Raw genomic sequence first — 20636 nt, forward strand, 5'->3', positions numbered from 1 at the left:
CTCTTAAGAGATAAATGAGCAATTGAGCACCTCTTCCATATGACACTGAGTTTGACATTAAATGAGAAAAAAAAATTACAGAAAGGCTACCACAGATCTCTGTGTCCTTTAATGGTGTAGCTGCAAGGCTGCAGCATTCTTCTCTTTGCATCGACACCTTAACCAGCCACAGCCTCTTTGCAAACCTGAAATATTAATCTCTGTTCCCAAAGAAATCTATATCCTAGTAAACACAGATGAGGCAAATGCACAATAATGAACTGTATTATTTCCTGGAGCATGACTTACATCAGTGTGTTCACAGAGGCAGGAGAGCCAGAAGAAAAGTTTCCCAAACAAGTGCTGGATTGCAAGCACAGGTGAGATCTGTCCTCACTGCATCCCTTAGTCCCAGAGTTCAAGAACTTCACACCACAGCAGGAATAGCTGAGCCAGCCTACCAACACCTGGATTTTACCAGTGTGAAGTACTCTGCATACCTGCATGCAGAATGTCACCGAAACAGCACACCTTGTGCTGGCCAGGAACTCTGTTTAGATTCCCAGGACTCTCCTTAACAAACAGACCTGATTCATGCTAAAAAGTAACCCAAAAATCCTGAGCATCACCCACCCAGCAAATAAAGGTTATTTTTGCAACTGGATGTCAAGAATTACCCCCCACAAGAGGCTGTCAGCAGCCTCACTGACCTGGAAGCGCTGCCAAAGCGTGCTGGCACGGCACGGACAGGTTATAAACGGGACAGGTCAGAGCTGGGAGTGGGAGTGATAATGTGTACTTCTACACACGCGGTGTCCATTGAGACCCCAAGCAAACGTCTCAATAAACAGGCGCCCTGATTTTCTGGCTCTTGTGTGTCGGGAAGGCAGCACCTATTTGGTTATTAGACCCAAACCAAACCCTTATAAAGATCTAACCGCCTGTCGTAGCAGCCCGGCTGTCCCCGCCACTGCGATTTACAAGGTTTAAGATAAAGAATTACACAGAAGGAAGGCAAAGCGCAATGCTGCCGGCAGCCAGGCCCGCCTCCTGCCCGCAGCAGGCCCTTCCCCTCCCGCCGCTCACCGTCTCCCTGCCCGCCGCGGCACCGCGCGTTTGCTGCTGCTGCTGCTGCTTCGCATCGAACGCGGCGCCCACCGGGCACCAGCTGGTGCTGACGGCCCGGCGGCCCGGCCCCGCCGACCGCCCCCGCAGCGCCCGGCCCAGCACCGCCGGCAGCGCCCGCCGGCAGCCGGCCAGCATGGTGCAGCGGAGGAAACACCAGGCCCAGGCACTCCCGAGTCGGCCGCGACCTCCGCGCTTCTCGGCCGAGAGGAGGCGAGGCAGGCAGAAGGGGAGGAGCAGCAGTGCCGGGGGACAGATCGCGGAGGAAGGCGGAGCTCCCCATTCCCAGCTGTCACTGAGCCTGCCCGCCCGGCTTCCGCCGCTGCGGGGTGGAGACGCGCTCCAGCGGCTGCGGCTTGGCCTGGCCTGGCCCGGCCCGGCCCGGCCCGGCCCGGCGCTACAAGGAAGGGAGGGTTCCCTCGGCGGGCCGGCCGGCCGGCCGGGCTCTCCCTGGGTCCTGCGGAAGCCTGACGGGCAATGGAGACCACGGTGAGAGGAGGAACCTCGGTCGGCCAAATTTTCTGCTACATATTTATCAGTTAAACCTAAGCCCGCTCCAAGGCAGGTTTTTTTTTGGTTTAAATGCTTCAATGGCTCAAATATACAGCCTGTGGCTTACGTAACAAAACCTGTTACAGAAAAATCCACATAACCCTTTCCTGCGCCTTGGTGTCCCAGTATCTCCTTCGCCAGTTCAGCTGACATGAGAAGCACGTCCGTTCTTCCTGAAGAAAGTCACCTCGCCCGGTTCTGTTTGGGTCTGTGATCCACGATCAGGGTCCCACACCCGTGGGGATGACACTCGTGTTTCCTTGGCACCCTGGCAGCGTTAGGGATTTGCATTTGTGCTGAATTTCATGCTGCTGACCTGTCAATTGACGTCTCTGCTTTATTCTCTTTCAAGGGGAGGGAGTGAGGCTTACCGGCACCTCTTGTTATAATTTTGAGTTTTGGAGGAAAAAGGGAAAAAAAGAAAAATCTGAAAAAATTCACAGAAATTAAAGTTTTATGGCACAAGAAACACCAGTATGTGTGCAGCTCTCCAGTATGTCTGCCTTAGTGTTGCCTAAAAGTTCTCTTTCATTTGTGAGAATTCGTTGGGCACCAGCTAATTCCGGAGTACAGTGGCATTATGCACCACTGGTATTTTTGCACCAGCACTGAATATCTGCCCACATCTGAGAATCCACATGCCACTTCCTCTTATCACTCCATTTCACTCCATTTCAGACCATCAGACACACAGAGAGCAAAGACCTAAATTTAAAAGCTGTAAAATACACCCAACTGCAGCCAAACTCACTTGTGCCACAGAGGAAGCAGCCCCCGTGGAGGTACCAAACTACATTAGTTCCTAGTTTAAAAATCATTTTGAAATGGTTGGATGCAAACTAACCAAGTTTCAGGTCCATCTGCACATGCCACCTAGAAAAATAAACTGTCATGGAAGTAACTGCTGCTTAATGCTTATACGTGATGGCAACAACCCACATGTCATAATTCCAGAACTTGAAATGTTATCCTCTATTTTGTCCAACCTTCTTTTAAAACATTTGTCCTTGTTTTGGGTTTACATGGCAAGGGTTGTTTGTGTTTTTTTGGGGGGAGGAGGGGTGTTGCTGCAAGGGTGCCTTCTGCAAGAAGCTGCTAGAAGCTTCCCCTCAGTCTGACAGAACCAATGCCAGCTGGATCAAGGACGGGCCTGCCACTGACCAAGGCTGAACACATCAGTGACGGTGGTAGTCCCCCTGGGATGACATATTTAAGAAGGGAAAAAAAAAACCCAACCAACCCAAGCAGCAACTTTTTGCCAACAGAGAAGGGAGTGAGAAGAAAGAAGAAACTGTGCAGGCACCAAGGTCAGTGAAGAAGGAGGAGGGAGGAGGTGCCCCAAGTATCAGAGGAGACATTCTTCTACAGCCCGTGGAGGATGATGGGGAGTAAAGATCCCGGCTGCAGCTCATGGAGAACCCCACAGTACAGCAGGTAGAGACACCTGAAGAGTGCTGTGACCCAGTGGGAAGCCCGTCCTGCAGCAGGTTCCTGGCAGGACCTGCAGCCTGTGGAAAGAGGAGCCCACACCAGAGCAAGTTGTTGGGGAGACTTGTGACCCCGTGGGGGACTGAGCTGGAGCAGCCTGGTCCTTAAGACCTGCACCCCATGGGAGCCACATTGGGGCAGTTCATGAAGAAATGAGAAGGACTCAAGTAGGAGAAGTCTGTGGTGTATCGTCTCCCATGAGTGGGATCCCATGCCCCCACACTGGAGTGTGAGGAGTCCCACTGAGGAGAAGGGAGTAGCAGAGACAACGTGTGATGAACTAACCCCAACTCCCATTCCTTGTTCCCCTGTGCTCCTTGGAGGGAAGAAGGAGAGAAATCATTAATACAGTTGAGCCCAGGAAGAAGGGAGGGGTGGAGGGAGGTGTTTTAAGATTTGGTTTTATTTTGTCATTGTCCTACTCTGATTTGATTGGGTAATAAATTACATGCATTTTATTCCTTATTGAGCCTGTTTTGCCCATGGCATCAATTGCTGAATGATCTCTCCCTGTCTGTATCTTGACTGGTAAGCCTTGCAAGTGAGCCTCGCATGTTTTCTTCCCTGTCCAGCTTAGGAGGGCAGTGATAGGATGGCTTTGGTGGGCATCAGGCCTCCAGCCACAGTCAACCCACCACAGTCCTTCAGAACTGGTGTTCACAACCCTGTGTAACTGCAGTAAGTCACCAAACCAGTAACATTACAAGTGCAGCACTGTATACTCATAAGAATTGTCCTGCCTCGTGCAGAAGCTTTTCCTGTAATCAACTGTGCTGCAATTGCAGACATCAAAACAGTTTATTAATATTAGGAAATTTTATTTTGAGTTTTAAAAGACAAATAGTAGATTAGGACAGTTTAACAAATAAACACCTGGTACCTTGTGTCTGGGACAAGAAGGCATTCAATTTAAACTCTTCTGAGCATGGCTGCTGAAGCCTTGAGCTCTGTTTTAGTGGCTGATTATGAAAACTTCAGCACAGTAACTTGTGCAATGAGCAGATGTGTGCACAATGAGGCCTGATTTGCTACAGGTACAAGTAGTGGGACCCTACACCTTCCCACTGTGATGACTCCAGTAAAAATAACTAGCTTGACTTTTAGGGAGATGCCAAGCTGGAGCAAACCTGCCTGCAGTCCTGCATCTCCCTTTCAGTCCTTGACATACCTCACTGGATGATTTCTGTTGAATCCAGTAGAAATTGGCCAGCAGGTAACAACTTTATTAGGGAGGGCTGATGGACACAGACGTACAGCATTCACGGATAACGAGTAGTTACATAGCAGGGGATGGCAGAGGCCCCACCAGCTCCGAGGTGCTGAACAGGAGGAACCCAGAAAAGGTGGTATCATCATCAGCATCTGCAAACAGCCCGTTGAAAGTCTCTCCTTGGTGAGCCTGCAGCCACACCTCATCTCCTCCCTGTAGCTCCAGGATGGCAGCTCCTGAGGCCTGATCCTCTCCACTCTGGTACCTGTCCACTGTGTGCAGCATCTTGATGCCATTTTTAACTAGAGCTACTCGGACATTTCTTGAGTAGACAGTGATGTGGTAGGTGAAATAGTAAACACCAGGGTATTTGCAGGTGAATTTGCCAGTGTCCAAGTTGTAGTCATTTAAACTGTTATACAGCACCTTGTCAAACTTGATCGGACGATTTGGGGGGGGAAATTTGGTGGCAACTGTAAGGCCAACACTGAAAGCACTCTTTGGCAGGACTCCTGGGGCACCTACATTCCCCTTATCTCCTCTGTCTCCTTTCAAGCCTCTTTCCCCCTGAACTCCTGGATTACCCCGTGGCCCCAGATCTCCAGTATTGCCTTTAGGACCTGGATTACCAGTCAGGCCGATTGGCCCTGGGAAACCAACTCTTCCAGGATAGCCAATTTCACCTTTTGTCCCTTTTGGACCTATGGGCCCAATGTCTCCTTTTACACCCTTTTGTCCTTGCAGTCCCAGCTCTCCCTTCTGACCTTTGTAACCCACTGACCCTACAACTCCTTTTGGTCCCAGTTTCCCAGGATGCCCTCTTTCTCCTTTATCTCCTTTGTTGCCCTTCTCTTCAACAGTCCCATTGGCTCCTATATGGGGAAAAAAAGAAAGACAAAAGACTCTTGTGACCTTCCACTGGGCTAGTGGTGCACAACAGGAGTTTCATCACAAAGACATAGGTGTAGTTGTGTGTCACCACTCTACATGCTGTGCTCACATACCAATTCTCCTACATTTATGTGCTGGATAAGCATAACATCTCAAGTACCTGCTGTTGTGTTAGAAAACAGGTGCCCTGGCTGACAGCAGTAAAATAAGCGCAAAGAAAGGAAGATGTAATGGCTTTAAACAGGGGAGACTTAGATTAGATGCTTCTGATGTGAGCAATAATGCTGTATTTACAGTTTACAGTTCTCAATGTACAATTAGAAGTATTTAACAGCAGCAATGAACTGAAAACAGGTGAGGTTGTATGGTGAGCTTCTGAGAAAAGCAGCATGGGGCCATCAGGACAAGGGCACAGGAAAAGAAGGTAGCTTTGGTAATTGTAAACATTTGTAGCCTCATGTCTAATGCTCCTTCCAGGGCTGGACTGCTTCTAATAGACTGGAGGGAAGTCTGACAGATGTAGAGCAGCTTGTAATTGCTCCCATGCAATGCACACACTGTACATTATTTCTCAGTGTCAGCTTCAGGATTTTGGAGAACCTGGACACTGCCTCTGGGAGGCTTCCATTCTTTTGGATATATACATTACCTGTGTACAATTATTCTAGGTATGCACGAGTCCAGCACCTCAGAGTTACTGAATTACTGAGTTACTGCCAAATGATGTGATGCCACTTGCACAATAGCTGACTCCCAGCTCTTATGAACAAGCCACTCAGCACATGTACATCCATCTGACACAGGGACTATGCACAGGTTGGCCAAACAGGTGAAGTGTACAAGATCTACTGTGTTCTTAGGTGTATAACTTGTACTTTCTATCATTTCTTTTAAAAGCCCTTTTCCCTGAAGGTACACACCTCACTTTCCTGAGGTAGCTGCAAATGCCATGTCTTCCTCAGCAGCTGACAAAAAAGATCAGAGCTGGGAAAATTAAGATAACAGGTTGAGTGAACAAGTTGTAGGGCATCAGAGGCAGAGAGATTTGGAGGTGGCAAATTCCTCCTTACTGCCAGCATACGTATGCAGTCTCTACTACCTCAGGAAAAAGGCTTTTTAACCTTTATGGTACTTTGACACAGCTAGAATGTATAGCATGTCCAGTGCTCACTAACACAAGGGCAGCAGTTGAGAGACAAATGATAAAGTGAAACATTTCTTCTCTGACCTTGTTCGCCTTTCTCTCCATTTGCACCATCTTTTCCTGGCCTGCCAGGAAGTCCTGCTTCTCCTAGTGCAAAAGAGAAAAACAGATTTTTATTAAACAGATTACCAGAAAATTTGTGATGAATCCTTCTGTAATGCTTCCTCTCCAACAAGCCTGGATAAGCAGTAACATGATATTATTCCTGACTTTTAGTGGGTGCCACTGGTGATACTTTTATCTTATGCAGAGACCACAGAAACTCTGCTTGAAGACAGTGCTTTTTTTTTGGAAACAGGGAATCCCTGCCAGTTACTGAGATAGGTAGAGGAGTATACCCTGGTCAGGGCCACCAATGTGAAAACCTCTTGTCCTGTAGTTGCCTTCATCCATGGAAGATTCCAGCAGGAAAAAGAGTAAGGAAGTCACATTTAGCAAGAAGCTTTGCAGGGACATTAAGCCTAGTAGTGAAACAATGGTAAATTCCCTTCCCAGGAAGAGACATCTGCAAGGGTTTTGGCCAATGGTAATGAAACTACTGTGGAAAAATCATTGCCTGCAGATCTGAGGAAGGCATTCACACTCTTGGTCCCTGTATCTAGCATGACACAGGCTTTACACTGCTCTAAAAAGAGCAATTATGGAAGTATTTTTTGTTGTAACATCACAGGTGACCCTGTGATCAAATACCTGGATTTGCATCCAGAACACAACACAGAAACAACACAACAGAAGAAAAAAGAGTTGGCAGTTTGGATGTAACCATATTCCAAGAGTAGCTCTCTGGCCATGCAGACTGGAGAACAGTTCTTCATCAGTTTTCTGCACAATGGGCACAGTCCAGCATCTTCTGAAATCTCATTGACTTGGTAAGGAAGAAAACTACGTCTCATGTATTTAACTGAAAAGGTGTCTGTAGGTACAATATAAACAAACAATACAAAGTACAGTACAGTCACCCCAGTTTGTCCAAAGAATAGTCAATACAGTCACCATAATAGCTTAATTCAGAAAAGCAAGCTGGGGACTTTATCAGAAACCAGTGATGTCATGTGATAACTCACTGGAGTAAAGTGAGGACTTTTAGAAGATAAATGAAAATAAGAAAGCTCTAGATTTTCCATTTCTGCAGACTTTCCTGAACCCCTGCATCTAGGAAAAGAAGGCAGTTAATTCTGTGTGCCTGTTAAGAAGATAATGGAATTTTTGTTTCTTTCTTTCTAGATTTTAGAAGGGTTTGGTTTTAGCCAGGCTAGGGTGCTGAAAGCAGGAACATGTCATGTGGTTGCTTGACAGAGCTCTAAATCATTTTATAAACAAGAGAGTTTAAATTAAGTCTTTAGCAACCACTGAGGTTGCTACCTAAGTGGGTAGACTTGTCTTTCAGTGGTCCAGAGCAGGCCATGAGCAGTGAGTAACTCTTCATTGCCCAAGTTATAAGTGCTTTTTATTTTTCAACTGATCTACTTTTCTGTATAGCCACATAACGGTTGTGGTGCATAGGAGAGTCAAGTGGTAGGAAAAGGATGTGGTAGAGGATCCTGCCTGCGCCAGCATGGCCATCAAAGAACTGCACATCAAACTACCCGTTCAGCACTGATTCTACGATTCTATGACGTGGATCCTACAGTGCTTTTCAATAGTCTCCACTCCTAAACTTGCCTCTAGAGGCTCTTGAGTTACAGCAAGCAGGCACACTCAGAAGCATGTCCTACAAATGTAAAATTTGGGTAAGAAAGGGAAATCTTATTAGTGCACACTTCTTGTCACACTGAAAAACGTCATCAGTTGCAGTTCTTTGTACTGGGCTTGAAGCTCTTTACAGAAATATGGTTTCTATCCTAGTCCTGTAGGAGGAGGTTTACAGGCTTTACAATTTTCAAATAGACATGAAAATATTTTTTTAAAAAATAGAAGATAAAGGCTTTCTTCTTTTGTTTTTATCCCATGGACCTGACCTCTCCATAGTATTAGCTACCTTGCTTCCATTATTAGGTTGTTATTTATATTGCCTTCTTCAAACAAGTCTGGGAGAAGACCTTCTTGAGAGTAGCCCTGCTGAGAAGGACGTGGGGATTCTGGTAGATGAGAAACTTCACATGAGCCAGCAGTGGCTCTTGCAGCTTGCAAGGCCAATGGTATCCTGGACTCCATCAGAAGAGGGGTGGCAGCAGGGACAGGGAGGGGATTGTCCCTCTCTACTCTGCCCTCGTGAGGCCCCATCTGGGGTCCTGTGTCCAGGTCTGGGGCCCCCAATACAAGAAAGGTGGGGAACTGTTGGAGAGGGTTCAGAGGAGCCACAAAGATGATTAGAGGGCTGGAGCAGCTCCCCTACGAAGAGAGGCTGGGGGAACTGGGCTTGTTCAGCCTGGAGAAGAGAAGGCTGCGGGGGGACCTCATTGCAGCCTTCCAGTACCAGAAGGGAGCAGAGAAACAGGAGGGGATTCAACTTTTTAAAAAGGTAGATAATGGTAGGACAAGGGGGAATGGATTAAAACTAAAGGAGCGAGGGTTTAGATTAGGTATTAGGGTAGATATTATTACAGAAAGAGTGTTGAGGTGCTGGAACAGGCTGCCCAGAGAATGAGTGGATGCCCTGTCCCTGGAAATGTTCAGGTTGGATGGGACCCTGGGCAACCTTGTGTAGATCCAGGCCTGAGGTTGGTGTCCCTGCCTGTGTCAGGGGAGTTGGAGCTCTCTGATCCTTGGGGTTCCTTCCAACCCATGCCATTCTGTGATTCTATGATTTTATGAAATTACAAGTGTCTGAAATGTTTTCTGAAGGCTGTGAAGAACAATCCCCTTACTGTGGAATGACTACAGACAACTCTGGAAACTGATGGCATCGCATTTGATCCATGAAACCTTTTATTCTGAACATGGTACCTGTATCTCCCTTGTCGCCTTTGGAACCATCACGTCCATCACGACCGGGTATGCCGTTGTGCCCAGGATTGCCAGGGATGCCAGGATAGCCTTGGGTACAGACGTCCTGCTTTTGTGTTTCTTCTGTGCTGACTACAATAGCCAGCAGTATAATCCAGCTTTTCATTCTTTAGATAGGAGATGTGATTTTGGCTGAAAGATTTAAGAAAGCAAAAGTACATCTGCCTAAGTCTACTTTAGAAGGGGATGCAGGGTAGGGGAGAGAGGAAAACAAGGAAATTGTGTTTCATCATGTCTGTTGTTCTGGGTCTTTTTATAGATCTGTATATAGCATTAAATCCAGTTCTGGAGACTACTGAGTGCTATTTCAAATAATAATTTATGGAATATCAGCCATAGCATCATTATACATTTGAAACATTAACTCAGCTTTACACAATATAAAATATTTCTTAATCCCCTGTGATTTGGAGCATCAGGTTCTATTCCATATTTTCTTATGCACTTACTTGTGTAAGTGACTCTGCAAAGGGAAATTTTGATGCAGGTAGACGGTGAGCAGCTGAAAGTCACAAAAGCTCTGGAGAGGTTTAGAGCTACCCTTGACGTCCTCAGGATCCAGCCAACAAACAAGAAAACAGCTCAGTGCATCCCACAGAGTTTTACTCTGTTCTATTTGAACCATGACTGCATTGACAAAGCCCAGATTTCATTGAATTGGCTGAACTTAACCCAAATTTCAAGATCATAATAAAAAGGCAACTTGGGAAAACATGGGGTTTTCCCCCCCACACCAATTACAGGAAGGTATATACAGTTGCAGCAGCCATATGCTGAAGAACTTCCAGTGTCCTGTCTTACTCCAACCAAAATCCTGAAAAACCCAGTGTCTGGCAAGTCTACAAGGAAGTCTAACAATAATGTTGTTGCTGCCCTACACACAAGTGGACAGTCAAACTTTCAAGTCTCAGGTAGGAGCAGTGAGCCTGCATTCGCTCACAAGGATTCATACAATGTTCTGTTTCTCTGAGCTGTAGTTTTGCTTACATAACATACAGGCATTCTCCTTGTTTGGAAATCTCTTGTGAACTCCTCTAGAGTTCACAAACAGTGCCCAAAGAGGAGCTGTTTCCTGGCCATTGCTGTCTTTCAGAGCCATGCAGAAGCCTGTCTACATCTTCCAGCTTCCTCTTTCCTACTTCACCAAATGGCACTTTATGCATTTGGAGTCTCACTGATCTCCAACTTTTTGTCAGACAGTGTTGACCATTACTAACCCAGTATCTATTTTACATCTCCTTAAGGGAAAAATAATATAGTTGAGCAGTCAAACAGCTCATAACAGAAGAAGCAGAGTCCTTAATGCCCACTTCTTCATCCACATTTCTTCCTGCATCTACCTGTGACTGCATAGTTGTACTTCTCGTTTCCCAGGAGCTGTCTCTGATAACAGGAGGTGAGCTGGGGAAATTCAACCCCCTAATTAAGCACAAGTAATCAGGTTTTTCCCCCTCTCTCTTTCTCTCTCTCTCTCTTTTTTTTTTTTTCCACTGGAGTTACTTGTCTTCTGGGTTAATAAGTTGAATGACCTCAGATGGGGTCAGACCTAGGGCAGAGTGAGATGAGGACAAAGATGTGAGGGATCAAATAAGAGAGGTTTTTTGGCAAAAACAAGTCTTTAGTCTGGTTCTTCCCTCTCATGTAACTATGTTACTTAAAAGTTGAGTTTATATTTATCCTTTATTAGAGTCTCCCTCCTATCTCATATCTTTTAGCATAGGCCCACCAAATACAGTGTACGAACAGTTAATGGCAAGAGGTTGGATTGAGGAACAAAAATCAAATAGCAACAAAAATAATGCCTGTTTTATTTGGAATTAATATTCATAAATACCTAATGCACTGAAGCTTGGTCTATATAGGTTAAGTATTTATACACGTAAAAGCAAGATTCAGAATGAGTAAATTCTACCTAAGGGGCTTTGAATTGGTACTTTCATTAATGAGGACTTAATTCTAAGGTCAGTATTCCTTTTGAAATATTAACTAGCACTGACTAAAAAAATTACATCTTCTGTTTAATTTCTTCACCACCATTTCACAGTCTTAAAAAACCATGCACACAAATACCATGGAGAGACTAGTCTGTTCTCAATAAGAATAATTACACCCTGATAGCAATATTCAGTCTAAATATTCTTTTAATTTATAGAGAAAGACCTTAATTCTGGGACATGTTCCTTAATCTTTTTATTCTGTCTTCAGAAAGTTCCCCGTGTTGCAACAGTTAATGAAAATGGGATTTATGGTGCCTTTGCCAGTGGTCAACAGGGACATGTTTGACCACCCACCACCAAAACCCCACTTTGTCCCCTGCTGCTGGTTGGCACTAAAGAAATTTGAAAATAGATTAAACTTTTGCTACATAAATAAACATTTACTGCCTTAGTCAATGGGCTAAGGAGGAGTGTAAAAGGAAGAAGTGCTCTTGAATGATGCTGTTAGAATATGACGCACCCCATGGAGAAGTCTGACCGACCTTGTCCATCGATGGAAAACCCCCTTCCCAGTTGTCTAAGGGAGTGTTTCTTGCCTAAGGAATAGGCAGTTTGCTCCCTGCACATGCATTTCTCTCCACAAGCTGACAAAATCAATATCGACATCACCATCATCATCACAAATATAGGATCTTTGGTCTTACCTCATTCACCTTGTACCGGCAGTGTTCTTGGGCATCTTTAACTGTAGTATAAAGGCTTCATATAAAGGAATGCTTGCTTCAGATGTGTGCCTTGAGGACAGCCACTTGCTTGGTCACTAAATTCTCAAAGGTCAGTCATTTAATTTTGAGACCTGTTCAATTATTAAAACAGAGGTTTAAACTGGAATCTTCCTATTTATTCCAATATTAAGCTGAAGTGCTCTGTACTTTGACTTTTACCACAATTACATGAAAGAATATTGTTAAAAAGGATTAATAAGGCTTTGATTTGCCTGTTCCATTATACAAATACATTATACAAAAGCCAGCCTTTGACAGTGTGGTTGGGTTGCAGGATGGAAGGTGTCTTACACCATTGCTGTGCTGCAAAAGCATGTCATAAGCTTAGTGTCTGCATCAAGCAATTTACAATGGAATTGGGGACAAAAAATATGGAAACTAAAAGTAACAATGCTGTGAACAAAGATTAGGTGATGATGGAGAAGTAAGAAGGTTGAATTTAAGTAAATGAATTACAGAGCTTTTCCTGTGTCATTAGCAGGGTCCCCATCTCACCATGGAAGCTTCAGTCAAAGCTATTGCACTACTAAATTATATATTATCGGCAGCTAAATCTGAAGGAGCCATAACTTGCTACTGAACTGTGTCTTCTTGGAACTACTGGAACTGCTGCTGCCGAAGGACTAGTGGAAGTAGAGCAGCGGAGCGGATCATCAGCCCCTCAGGTGGTGGCTGTGAACAGTGAAGGGTGAAACAGGAGTTAATGTGTTATGGGAAGTGGCCTCAACTCACCCCCGTTGGTGCCAGTGACTGAAAACACTGTGTCTGAGGCGGCTCCCACACGGCAAAGATGTGACACGGGTGGTCTGAGTGCCAAACTAAGGTCTTCACCACCACCCTGTGGTAAGAAACAAGCATTGCAGGCCTTGTGCTGCTCCGGTTTGTGTCCCGGGCTGGCGTTTGCCATTCTCCGAGGCAAAGGAATCACAGAATCACAGAATCGTAGGGTTTGGAAGGGACCTCGAGAGATCATGGGGTCCAACCCCCCCCTGCCAAAGCAGCTCCCCAGCTCATATTGCACAGACAGGCGTCCAGACGGGGCTGGAATATCTTCAGAGATGGAGACTCCACCACCTCCCTGGGCAGCCTGTCCCAGGGCTCTGGCACCCTCACTGTGAAAGAGTTCTTCTGCATATTGGTGCAACACTTCCTATGAAAGAACAGGGTGCAGCGATTAGCTGCTCTGCTTGAATTAACTTCTGTGGCCAAATTAGCCTCGCTGCTCTGCTAATTGAGAAGAAGAAATGAGAACCATGACAAGCAATCCCGTTCTCTTTGCCCATTAGGCACCATCTGAAATTTTCGAAGGTTGTTTAGCCTCAGCCTCTTCTCACACTTCAAAAATGTAAGTCATTAAAAATAGGACATCCTGCTGGCTTAGTGCTGCACCCTGAGTGATCTGTCCTGCCATGCAGAAAACCTGGATCTATTGACAAACCTTCCAGGCTGCAGGGTGCTGGGAGAGCTGGTGGCTCCGTGGGGGCAGCGAGGGCTCCTGGGGACATGATACGGGTGGTGGGGACTCCCAGGATAGCAGGACCCTTACACCGGCCCAAAAGAAGCTCTGAATTTTAACAATGACAACTGTCACTGTCTATCCCAATCCTGAAGTGAGAATGACATCGTTCATTAATTACCTCTACCTTGATGGATTTTCTGGGAGCTGTAGGAATGCCCTTAAAGACAAACAGTACAATCAGCTGCTTTCTGGTGTGCCCTGTCTCATCACAGAATCATGCCCTGGAAATAATTACTCAGGAGGGTAAGTTCAGTATTTGCTCTAAAAAAAAAGTTACAGGAGAAGCAGGGGGTTGTTTTAGATGGATCACTGTCCTAATTACCTCTGTTAGGGGATGAATATGGCAGTAATGACCATGAGATGTACGGTTAATAAAAGGAAATACACTCAACCTTATTAGCCTATAGTATAGCACGTTCTAGACACTTCTTTACTCCTTTCTGAGTCTCCAGTGTCTGGAAATTGCTGCTCAAGGCAGTTTTATCTTTCAAAAAATCACTAGGAGTAACAGTCGATAAATCCTACATCATCTTAAGTTACCTTTCTGTGTGAAACTCAGCCTTTGAAGGGCAGCAGTACTCCTTGCTCTGCTAACCTCTGCCTCCTTGGATTTGCCCTTCTGAACTTTGCTGACACCCTTCGCCAGTGACACAGACATCTTCCAACCTTCGCTTGTCTGCAGAGTGGTTTGTCCATCATTGTGGCAGCCCACTCTGAATGCTTAAAATACTAAATGACTCAGGTAAAGCCTTGTCCAGCTGTCATCTGTGCTCCTATCCATCATCTGTCAGTCATTGGGTGTGATAGCTGTGGATCACTTGCTTGGTGCAACCTGCTGTAGGTAGGGGTCAGCAGAGACATTATCTGGGGATGCTATATGGGGGGTGGGGATGGAGGGGCTGTAAATATATGTACAAACACACAGAGAGTCATGCACATCATTTTTTTTCTTAAACTAGAACCTAAATAATTGTAGGCTGCCCATCCCTAGGTACCCACCTAGACAACCAGAAGTCAGTCCTGACTGCAGTGAACTAAACCTAACACAGACCTAAGATTTAAAAAGCTCCACTTGTGCTGACAGTTCATGCAGTTCCTCACAATCACATGTTCTCCAGCTAGGTAGAGTAACCTAATTTTGAAAAATATCCTGAAAAACACTAAATATTTGTGTGCTTTCCTTACAAACCACATGATACGCAGATTTCCATTGCTGACTTTTTCATTTCTACTTTGATATGGTAACAAAAAAAAGCCTCTTTGATACCATGCACAGGTCATCATGCACCCTCTAAAAAAACCCCAAAGAGAAAAAAGAAAACCCAAAAAACCCCAAAACAAACACCACACCCTTCCCCCCCCCAGAAAAAAAAAAAAAAAAAACAAACCCAAAGAAAACAAAACCACCAAACCCCAAGCACTATATTCTATTTCTGTGCTAACTAAAAGCTCCAACTGATAGATCAGCTCTCCGAGAACTTGTAACGTGGTGGTATGGAATGATCTGCAGGATTGGCCTAAGTGCCAAAGCACGAAATGAAATGCATAAATGAGCTCACCAGAGGCAGATGAAATTTCCTGAGAAAGCCTGTTGATCACTATGCCGCAGTCAGCGTTTGCTCAAGGTTTGCTTTTCAGTCATCTGATCTACCCAATTGCTCAGACCTGGCCTTTCACTTTGATACCTGAGCACCTCGCACGCATCCCGCTGGTGCAGCGGCACTTGGGAGGGCTGGGAAGCTCTCAGCTTTGAGGTTAATCGAGAAATACAGGTAAGAGTTTGTGCACTGGACAGAGGGGGAAGGAACTGGCAAACCTAACTGTTCTGACAGCATCTGAAGCCACCAAAACATTTTTGATGCAAGGATTTCAGCAAAGTGTGTTACCTTGTTAAAGATAATCTGCCTCAGCCTAAGGTAATTTTTGATGCAGCCTTGAGCAGGCAGGACACACACTCACCTTTGAGGTGTGGTTCCCTGCTCTGTCAGAATAATGAGAAACAAAAAACTTCCCTGAATCAGAGCCGCAAGCTGAATCCCCAGCAGCGTTGCCTGTCACTCTCAACAGGCAAAAGAGGTCAGCCTGTTCACACACACTGCCAGAACACGCCTTTTGGGGGAAATCTTCCCAAAGATTTTGCTTTGGTTCCAAGGAAAAGAAAATTTAATCCTCCTTTACCTAAACTACAGCACTTAGGTCACCATCCTGGTTTTGTGTGTCTGGGTTCTGGTTAAGGAGGGGGCTGCAGGGGTGGCTTCTGCAAGAAGCAGCCAGAAGCTCTCTGCAGGCCTCACAGAGCAAACACCAGCTGGCTCAAGGCCGAAGTCGTTGCTGACCAAGGCTGAGCCCATCAGCGATGGTCACAGCGCCTCTGGGAATCACATTCTGTCATTTAAGAAGACAGAAAAAAAACCCCTCGAGCTGCACCAGGGCAGGTTCAGATTAGACATTAGGAAAAAATTCTTCACCAAAAGGGTTATTGGGCACTGGAACAGGCTGCCCAGGGAAGTGGTTGAGTGACTGACTATGGATGTATTTAACAGATGGGTAGATGAGGTGTTCAGGGATATGGTTTAGTAAAGGACAGGTACAGTTGGACTCGATGATCTCAAAGGTCTTTTCTAACTTTGTGATTCTGTGATTCTGCACTATAGCTGCTAGTGGAAAACCAGGAGAGGAGGGTGTGAGCTTTTTTGCTTTACAATTGTAAAATAAATACAATAGTTGTCACATTTTTGCATCAGAGAGGATATTTTGTAGGCAATAAAAAACCCAAACCACAACAATTTTAAAACTGCACAACAAAGTTTTATGAGACACAGCTGAGTAACTTCAGCTCCGTACATTATTTAATCCAAACATGTACAATAAGAGAAAAATAATGGGAATGTGAGTTTGTACTTATCTCCAGAAAATAGATTCATTTGACAAACAATGTTCCAAGTGTAAATAAACCTTGTAATGCAATTACTTCAGAACAAATGCACGTCAAGCTACCACAGCCCTATACATTGTACTCCAGCCGTCAACAGCCAATTCATCTGCTCTGTAGCCAGGACACTTCATTCACAACATGTGTAACAGCACACAGATGGTAAGACACAAAAAGCAATGGACACAAGATAAAATGTTACAAAACACCTGTCAAAATAAAATACATACACAAGTCATCCCTAGTATTTACAACAAATAGGTTTAAATTAGAGACCAGTCAGAAGGCATCTCCTACATACAAATGCCACACAGAGAGAAAAATAGCAGAAAGGCAAAGAAAGATCCTGTGTTAGTTATGGCTAAAGACCTTTGGCTCCAAGACTCTCTTATAATTATTTTCAAAAGACAACTAAAACGTGGAACATTTGAGTAGTCTCTCTTTGAACTCCGTTACTACACTGACCACTAAAACTCAACGTGAAATTTAGCATGGCAAAAGCCACTTGTAAAACAATCTTATTATTTTATACATCAAATGCTCTGAGTTAGATGCAATTATGGTTTGGCGTTATCCTAACTCAGTGGGAACACATTTCAGGACAATTACATTTTACCACATCTCATGCATGAAGTCTGAGGTTATCTGCTCAGCAGGCCACTGGGAAGGCTCTGGCTGTGCTTTTATCTAAATGAGGCACAAAAGTGCTTAGTAGTTGCCCTAGAACTTTTTATAGTAACTTAAAGCATGCGAAGGTGAGAGCAAAGGAACAAATGTTGCCATCACACCTTTCTGGACATGTCTAAGGAGGAGGATCCAGCCAAGAGGAGGATCCAGGCAAGACTTGCTGGAATACGAACTTGTACGTTTTAATTGCAGCTTTTTTGCCCACAGATGCTAAGGTCAGGCCAAACCCCAAGTAAATACCTGTCTCAACTGTTGGATAAGGTAATTACAAAATTTGTTTACAAGATTGTGGTGTAGTCTAAATTTTGCAGGTCTTGTTACATTTTATCTTAATCTTTTGCAAGGTCAGACTGCAAAGAAAGACACAGAAGTAGTGTACTCCAACCATGTCTATATGTTGGGTACTACATGTAAAATTATCCTGAGTAATCTGCACCATTTGCTTTTTACCTCTCTGAAATTCACTACTTGAGGGAAAAAAACCCTGCTTCATCCAAAACCTTATGCAAACATTTCTGTTCACTTTGAGGGCTAAGGCACCAGTACTACTATGTGGGAAGAGCCTTCAAGGGCACTGACACGTCAGAAGACACCTCCCAAAATCTCCTGTTTTTTTCCAACACCACACAGGAACTAAGCCCTGGATGGAAACTGGTTGTAGTAAAGATGAATATGTTAATTCCAGTGTGGTTCTCATAAAGTCCAGCTGGGAAAGTTTCTGGCTGAGCACTGCTATACAACTTCAGCCACTTTTTTTGCATCTAAACCAAATCTTTGAAAACATGATTATGAAAATATCATCTCCACTTCCACAGCACGTGCACCACTTCGGTTTGCTGGCCTGACCGTGGCAAGTACCCAGGAAAATGGGTACATAAGGAACAAAGAAGGGTTGCTCATTTAAGGAGAAGGGCATGCATCCATGCCTGCAATTGGAAGTCTGCTCCTTGTGTTTAAATTTAGAATTATTTTTAAAAAAATCTGAAAAGAGATGGGTTGTTTTAAACATCAAAAGAAAAACACAACCCAGTTGGTTTAGGGTTGGGTTTTTTTTTCCACTAACTTTCCCGTGCATTTTCTTTAAGCTGGATCAGTGGAAATGTCAGTGTGTTATTTCCAGTTCTTAACTGTTTCAGGTCATCTTTCACCTGGGAAAACACAAGTTGACTTCTGCAGTGAACAACGTGGCTGAGCATCACCAGACTTTGCATTATTGCTGAGCTATATACACAAGGCATTTGAAATGTACAGTTCTCAAAAGATGTAATTTAAAATCAACACTACAAACCTGGGCTATGCTGAAGTTGCCACAAAGTTATCAAATCACATAATCTAGTGACTAGTGGGCTTCACAACACAGATGATAAATAAAAAGTACAGAGGTAACAATAGTAGTAGGAACAAATGTTTAAAATAAGGCTTTTTTTACATTGCTGTTAAGATGCCTGGCCTCTAGCCCCTTGTTCTTCATATACTACAGATTCATGACAATTCTGATTGTGTCCATTGTCAAAGAGTACTCTTGGATCTATCCTCATCATCAGATAATGCCCCTAATCAGCAGCATAGGATACAGTATTATAAAGACATTCATAACAAATCAGTTCTGAAACATATGGAGTCTTTCTTTCCTTCCATATTACCAAGTCTTGTCATCCTTAGTCAAAGTTATCAAGCAGAAATGATCAGTGCTGCAAATATCAAGATCCTGTTTCTTCCTGGTGGGTTTTTTTTTTTAGTTATTTTCCCAGATCAGGTCCATGTCATTGGCAAATCGTAGCAATGCATATCACATATTGCATGTGCTGCTGTCAGGCTGTTCCCCTTCCAATATAGACTGACAACACTGAGACAAAAATCCATCTCTGGTCCACACAATGTCTCTTCCAGTATGGATTTCTCTTTCTTTGTGAAGATATAATTGGTCAAAACCCATTGTCAATTGACTGTGTGTAGGAAGCATGGATTCAGACCACTTTAATATATTTACATTACCATTCACCCAGTTTCTAAGTCAAGCTATATGAATACAAAGCTTGAGAACTATGTAACATCGCCAGCAGTCAGGAGTCAGCACATACTGTCTCAACTCTGACTTTGTACATTCACATTATCTCTGTTAAAAAATAAAAAAATACTTTTTACACAGAGAAATAAGCATATTGGAAATATAAAGAAGCATCACCCAGGCTAAGAAGTGCACAAAAAGTGGTATAAAACCTCTACGGTGCAGAGCATACATGCATGCAGGATATTGCTGCGACTGAAAGTAATCCATCTGAGATGCCCTGGGCTCCTCTTGTTTCCACTTGTGTGCAACAAATGCACATATCTTTATAGTCCATTTTTCACTCTGTTCATGTTTCTATATGACAGAATAAAATTTTCCTGTTCCAATCTGGAATATGGTAAGGCCTTGTGGGACGTTCTCCTGCCATTTGGCAATTTAATAGAAAAAAGACAGGAAGGACTAGGGTGCACCAAACTCTGCAGCAGCAGGTTAATCCTGTGGGATTTCTCCACCTGATTTTAATGGGCGGTTTCTGCTCAGTGCTCCAAAACCAAGGAGTAAACTCTCCTTGCTGATATACCTACCCTTATGGAAAAACTCCTCCCTATCCTAAATTTGGCCATCAATATAAGATTAAGAGAAATGAAATGTTACAATGACCTGCATGGTTCCATTGCTACTTCAGTATAACAAAGAAACAGAGATCAAATACTGCTACTTCAGAGTAGCAGCAAGTTGTCTTTGTCAGAAGGGAAACTGCTCTTCATCAGCAATGCTGACACCTGGCAACAGTGACTTCAGAGCAGTGTGGAGGAACTTCATTCTTCTTCTGGACAAAGGTGGTATATTTCTGGCTCAAGGCAGCTCGAGGTTTTCCCTCCAAAACTGGAAGACTCGCTAAGCTCAAGAAAGCTTAACTCTGTCTCCAAGGTCCTTCACTGGAGTAAGTCTCCCTCCATGTTGACACCCTTGCCAGACCCTTGGCCCCTCATTTTTTGAAGGGGGTGAGTTTGTTGAAGGTGTGCCAGAAGAGGGATGGCTTCCGCTTGGGTTCTGCCAAGGCGAAAACCTGCTGCTGCGGGATGCTGGTAGGCACAGTGATGTGGCGCTGATGAATAGGATGCAGGCTTTGGTGTGGAGGAGGCACAGGACACCCATTATAGCTTACACCTGTAAAAGAGCAGTTGAAAACAGTGTTATGAGTCAGTTAGCACAGCAACCAATACTGCTAAAATTTAAGCACAGGACCATGGGACAAATTCAACGGTCAATACAGCCAGTATGAATCTCGCCATGATCATGATCATGCCTTCAGCACTACTGAAGGTTACCTTTTCTGATCCTAGGCTTTTTTAACTGCTGTGTTAAGA

The 20636-nt window shown here is 44.4% G+C and overlaps 3 protein-coding genes across 3 annotated transcripts in view; all 3 read right to left on the bottom strand.

Annotated features, from left to right (window-relative positions):
• Positions 1–1260, bottom strand: part of MIPEP (mitochondrial intermediate peptidase) — a 74715-nt gene extending 73455 nt beyond the window's left edge. Inside the window, exon 1 of the mRNA XM_084260804.1 lies at positions 1066–1260. Coding sequence (XP_084116930.1) covers positions 1066–1242 — 177 coding nt within the window. The 5' untranslated portion in view covers positions 1243–1260. The remainder of the gene's footprint in view (positions 1–1065) is intronic.
• Positions 1261–4420: 3160 nt separating this feature from the next.
• Positions 4421–9501, bottom strand: LOC311189039 (uncharacterized protein; the record flags this gene model as incomplete). The annotated part of the gene is made up of 3 exons (XM_084260623.1): positions 4421–5226; positions 6474–6536; positions 9336–9501. 3 exons carry the CDS (start codon positions 9499–9501, stop codon positions 4421–4423), a joined length of 1035 nt encoding a protein of 344 aa, XP_084116749.1.
• Positions 9502–20214: 10713 nt separating this feature from the next.
• The window catches only part of SPATA13 (spermatogenesis associated 13), a 31049-nt gene continuing 30627 nt past the window's right edge, over positions 20215–20636 (bottom strand). Inside the window, exon 11 of the mRNA XM_084279288.1 lies at positions 20215–20436. Within this exon, the coding sequence (XP_084135414.1) occupies positions 20255–20436 (182 nt within the window). The 3' untranslated portion in view covers positions 20215–20254. The remainder of the gene's footprint in view (positions 20437–20636) is intronic.

This window comes from Gallinula chloropus (genome assembly GCF_964237585.1).
Source record: "Gallinula chloropus genome assembly, chromosome: 1".
NCBI lineage: Eukaryota > Metazoa > Chordata > Aves > Gruiformes > Rallidae > Gallinula > Gallinula chloropus.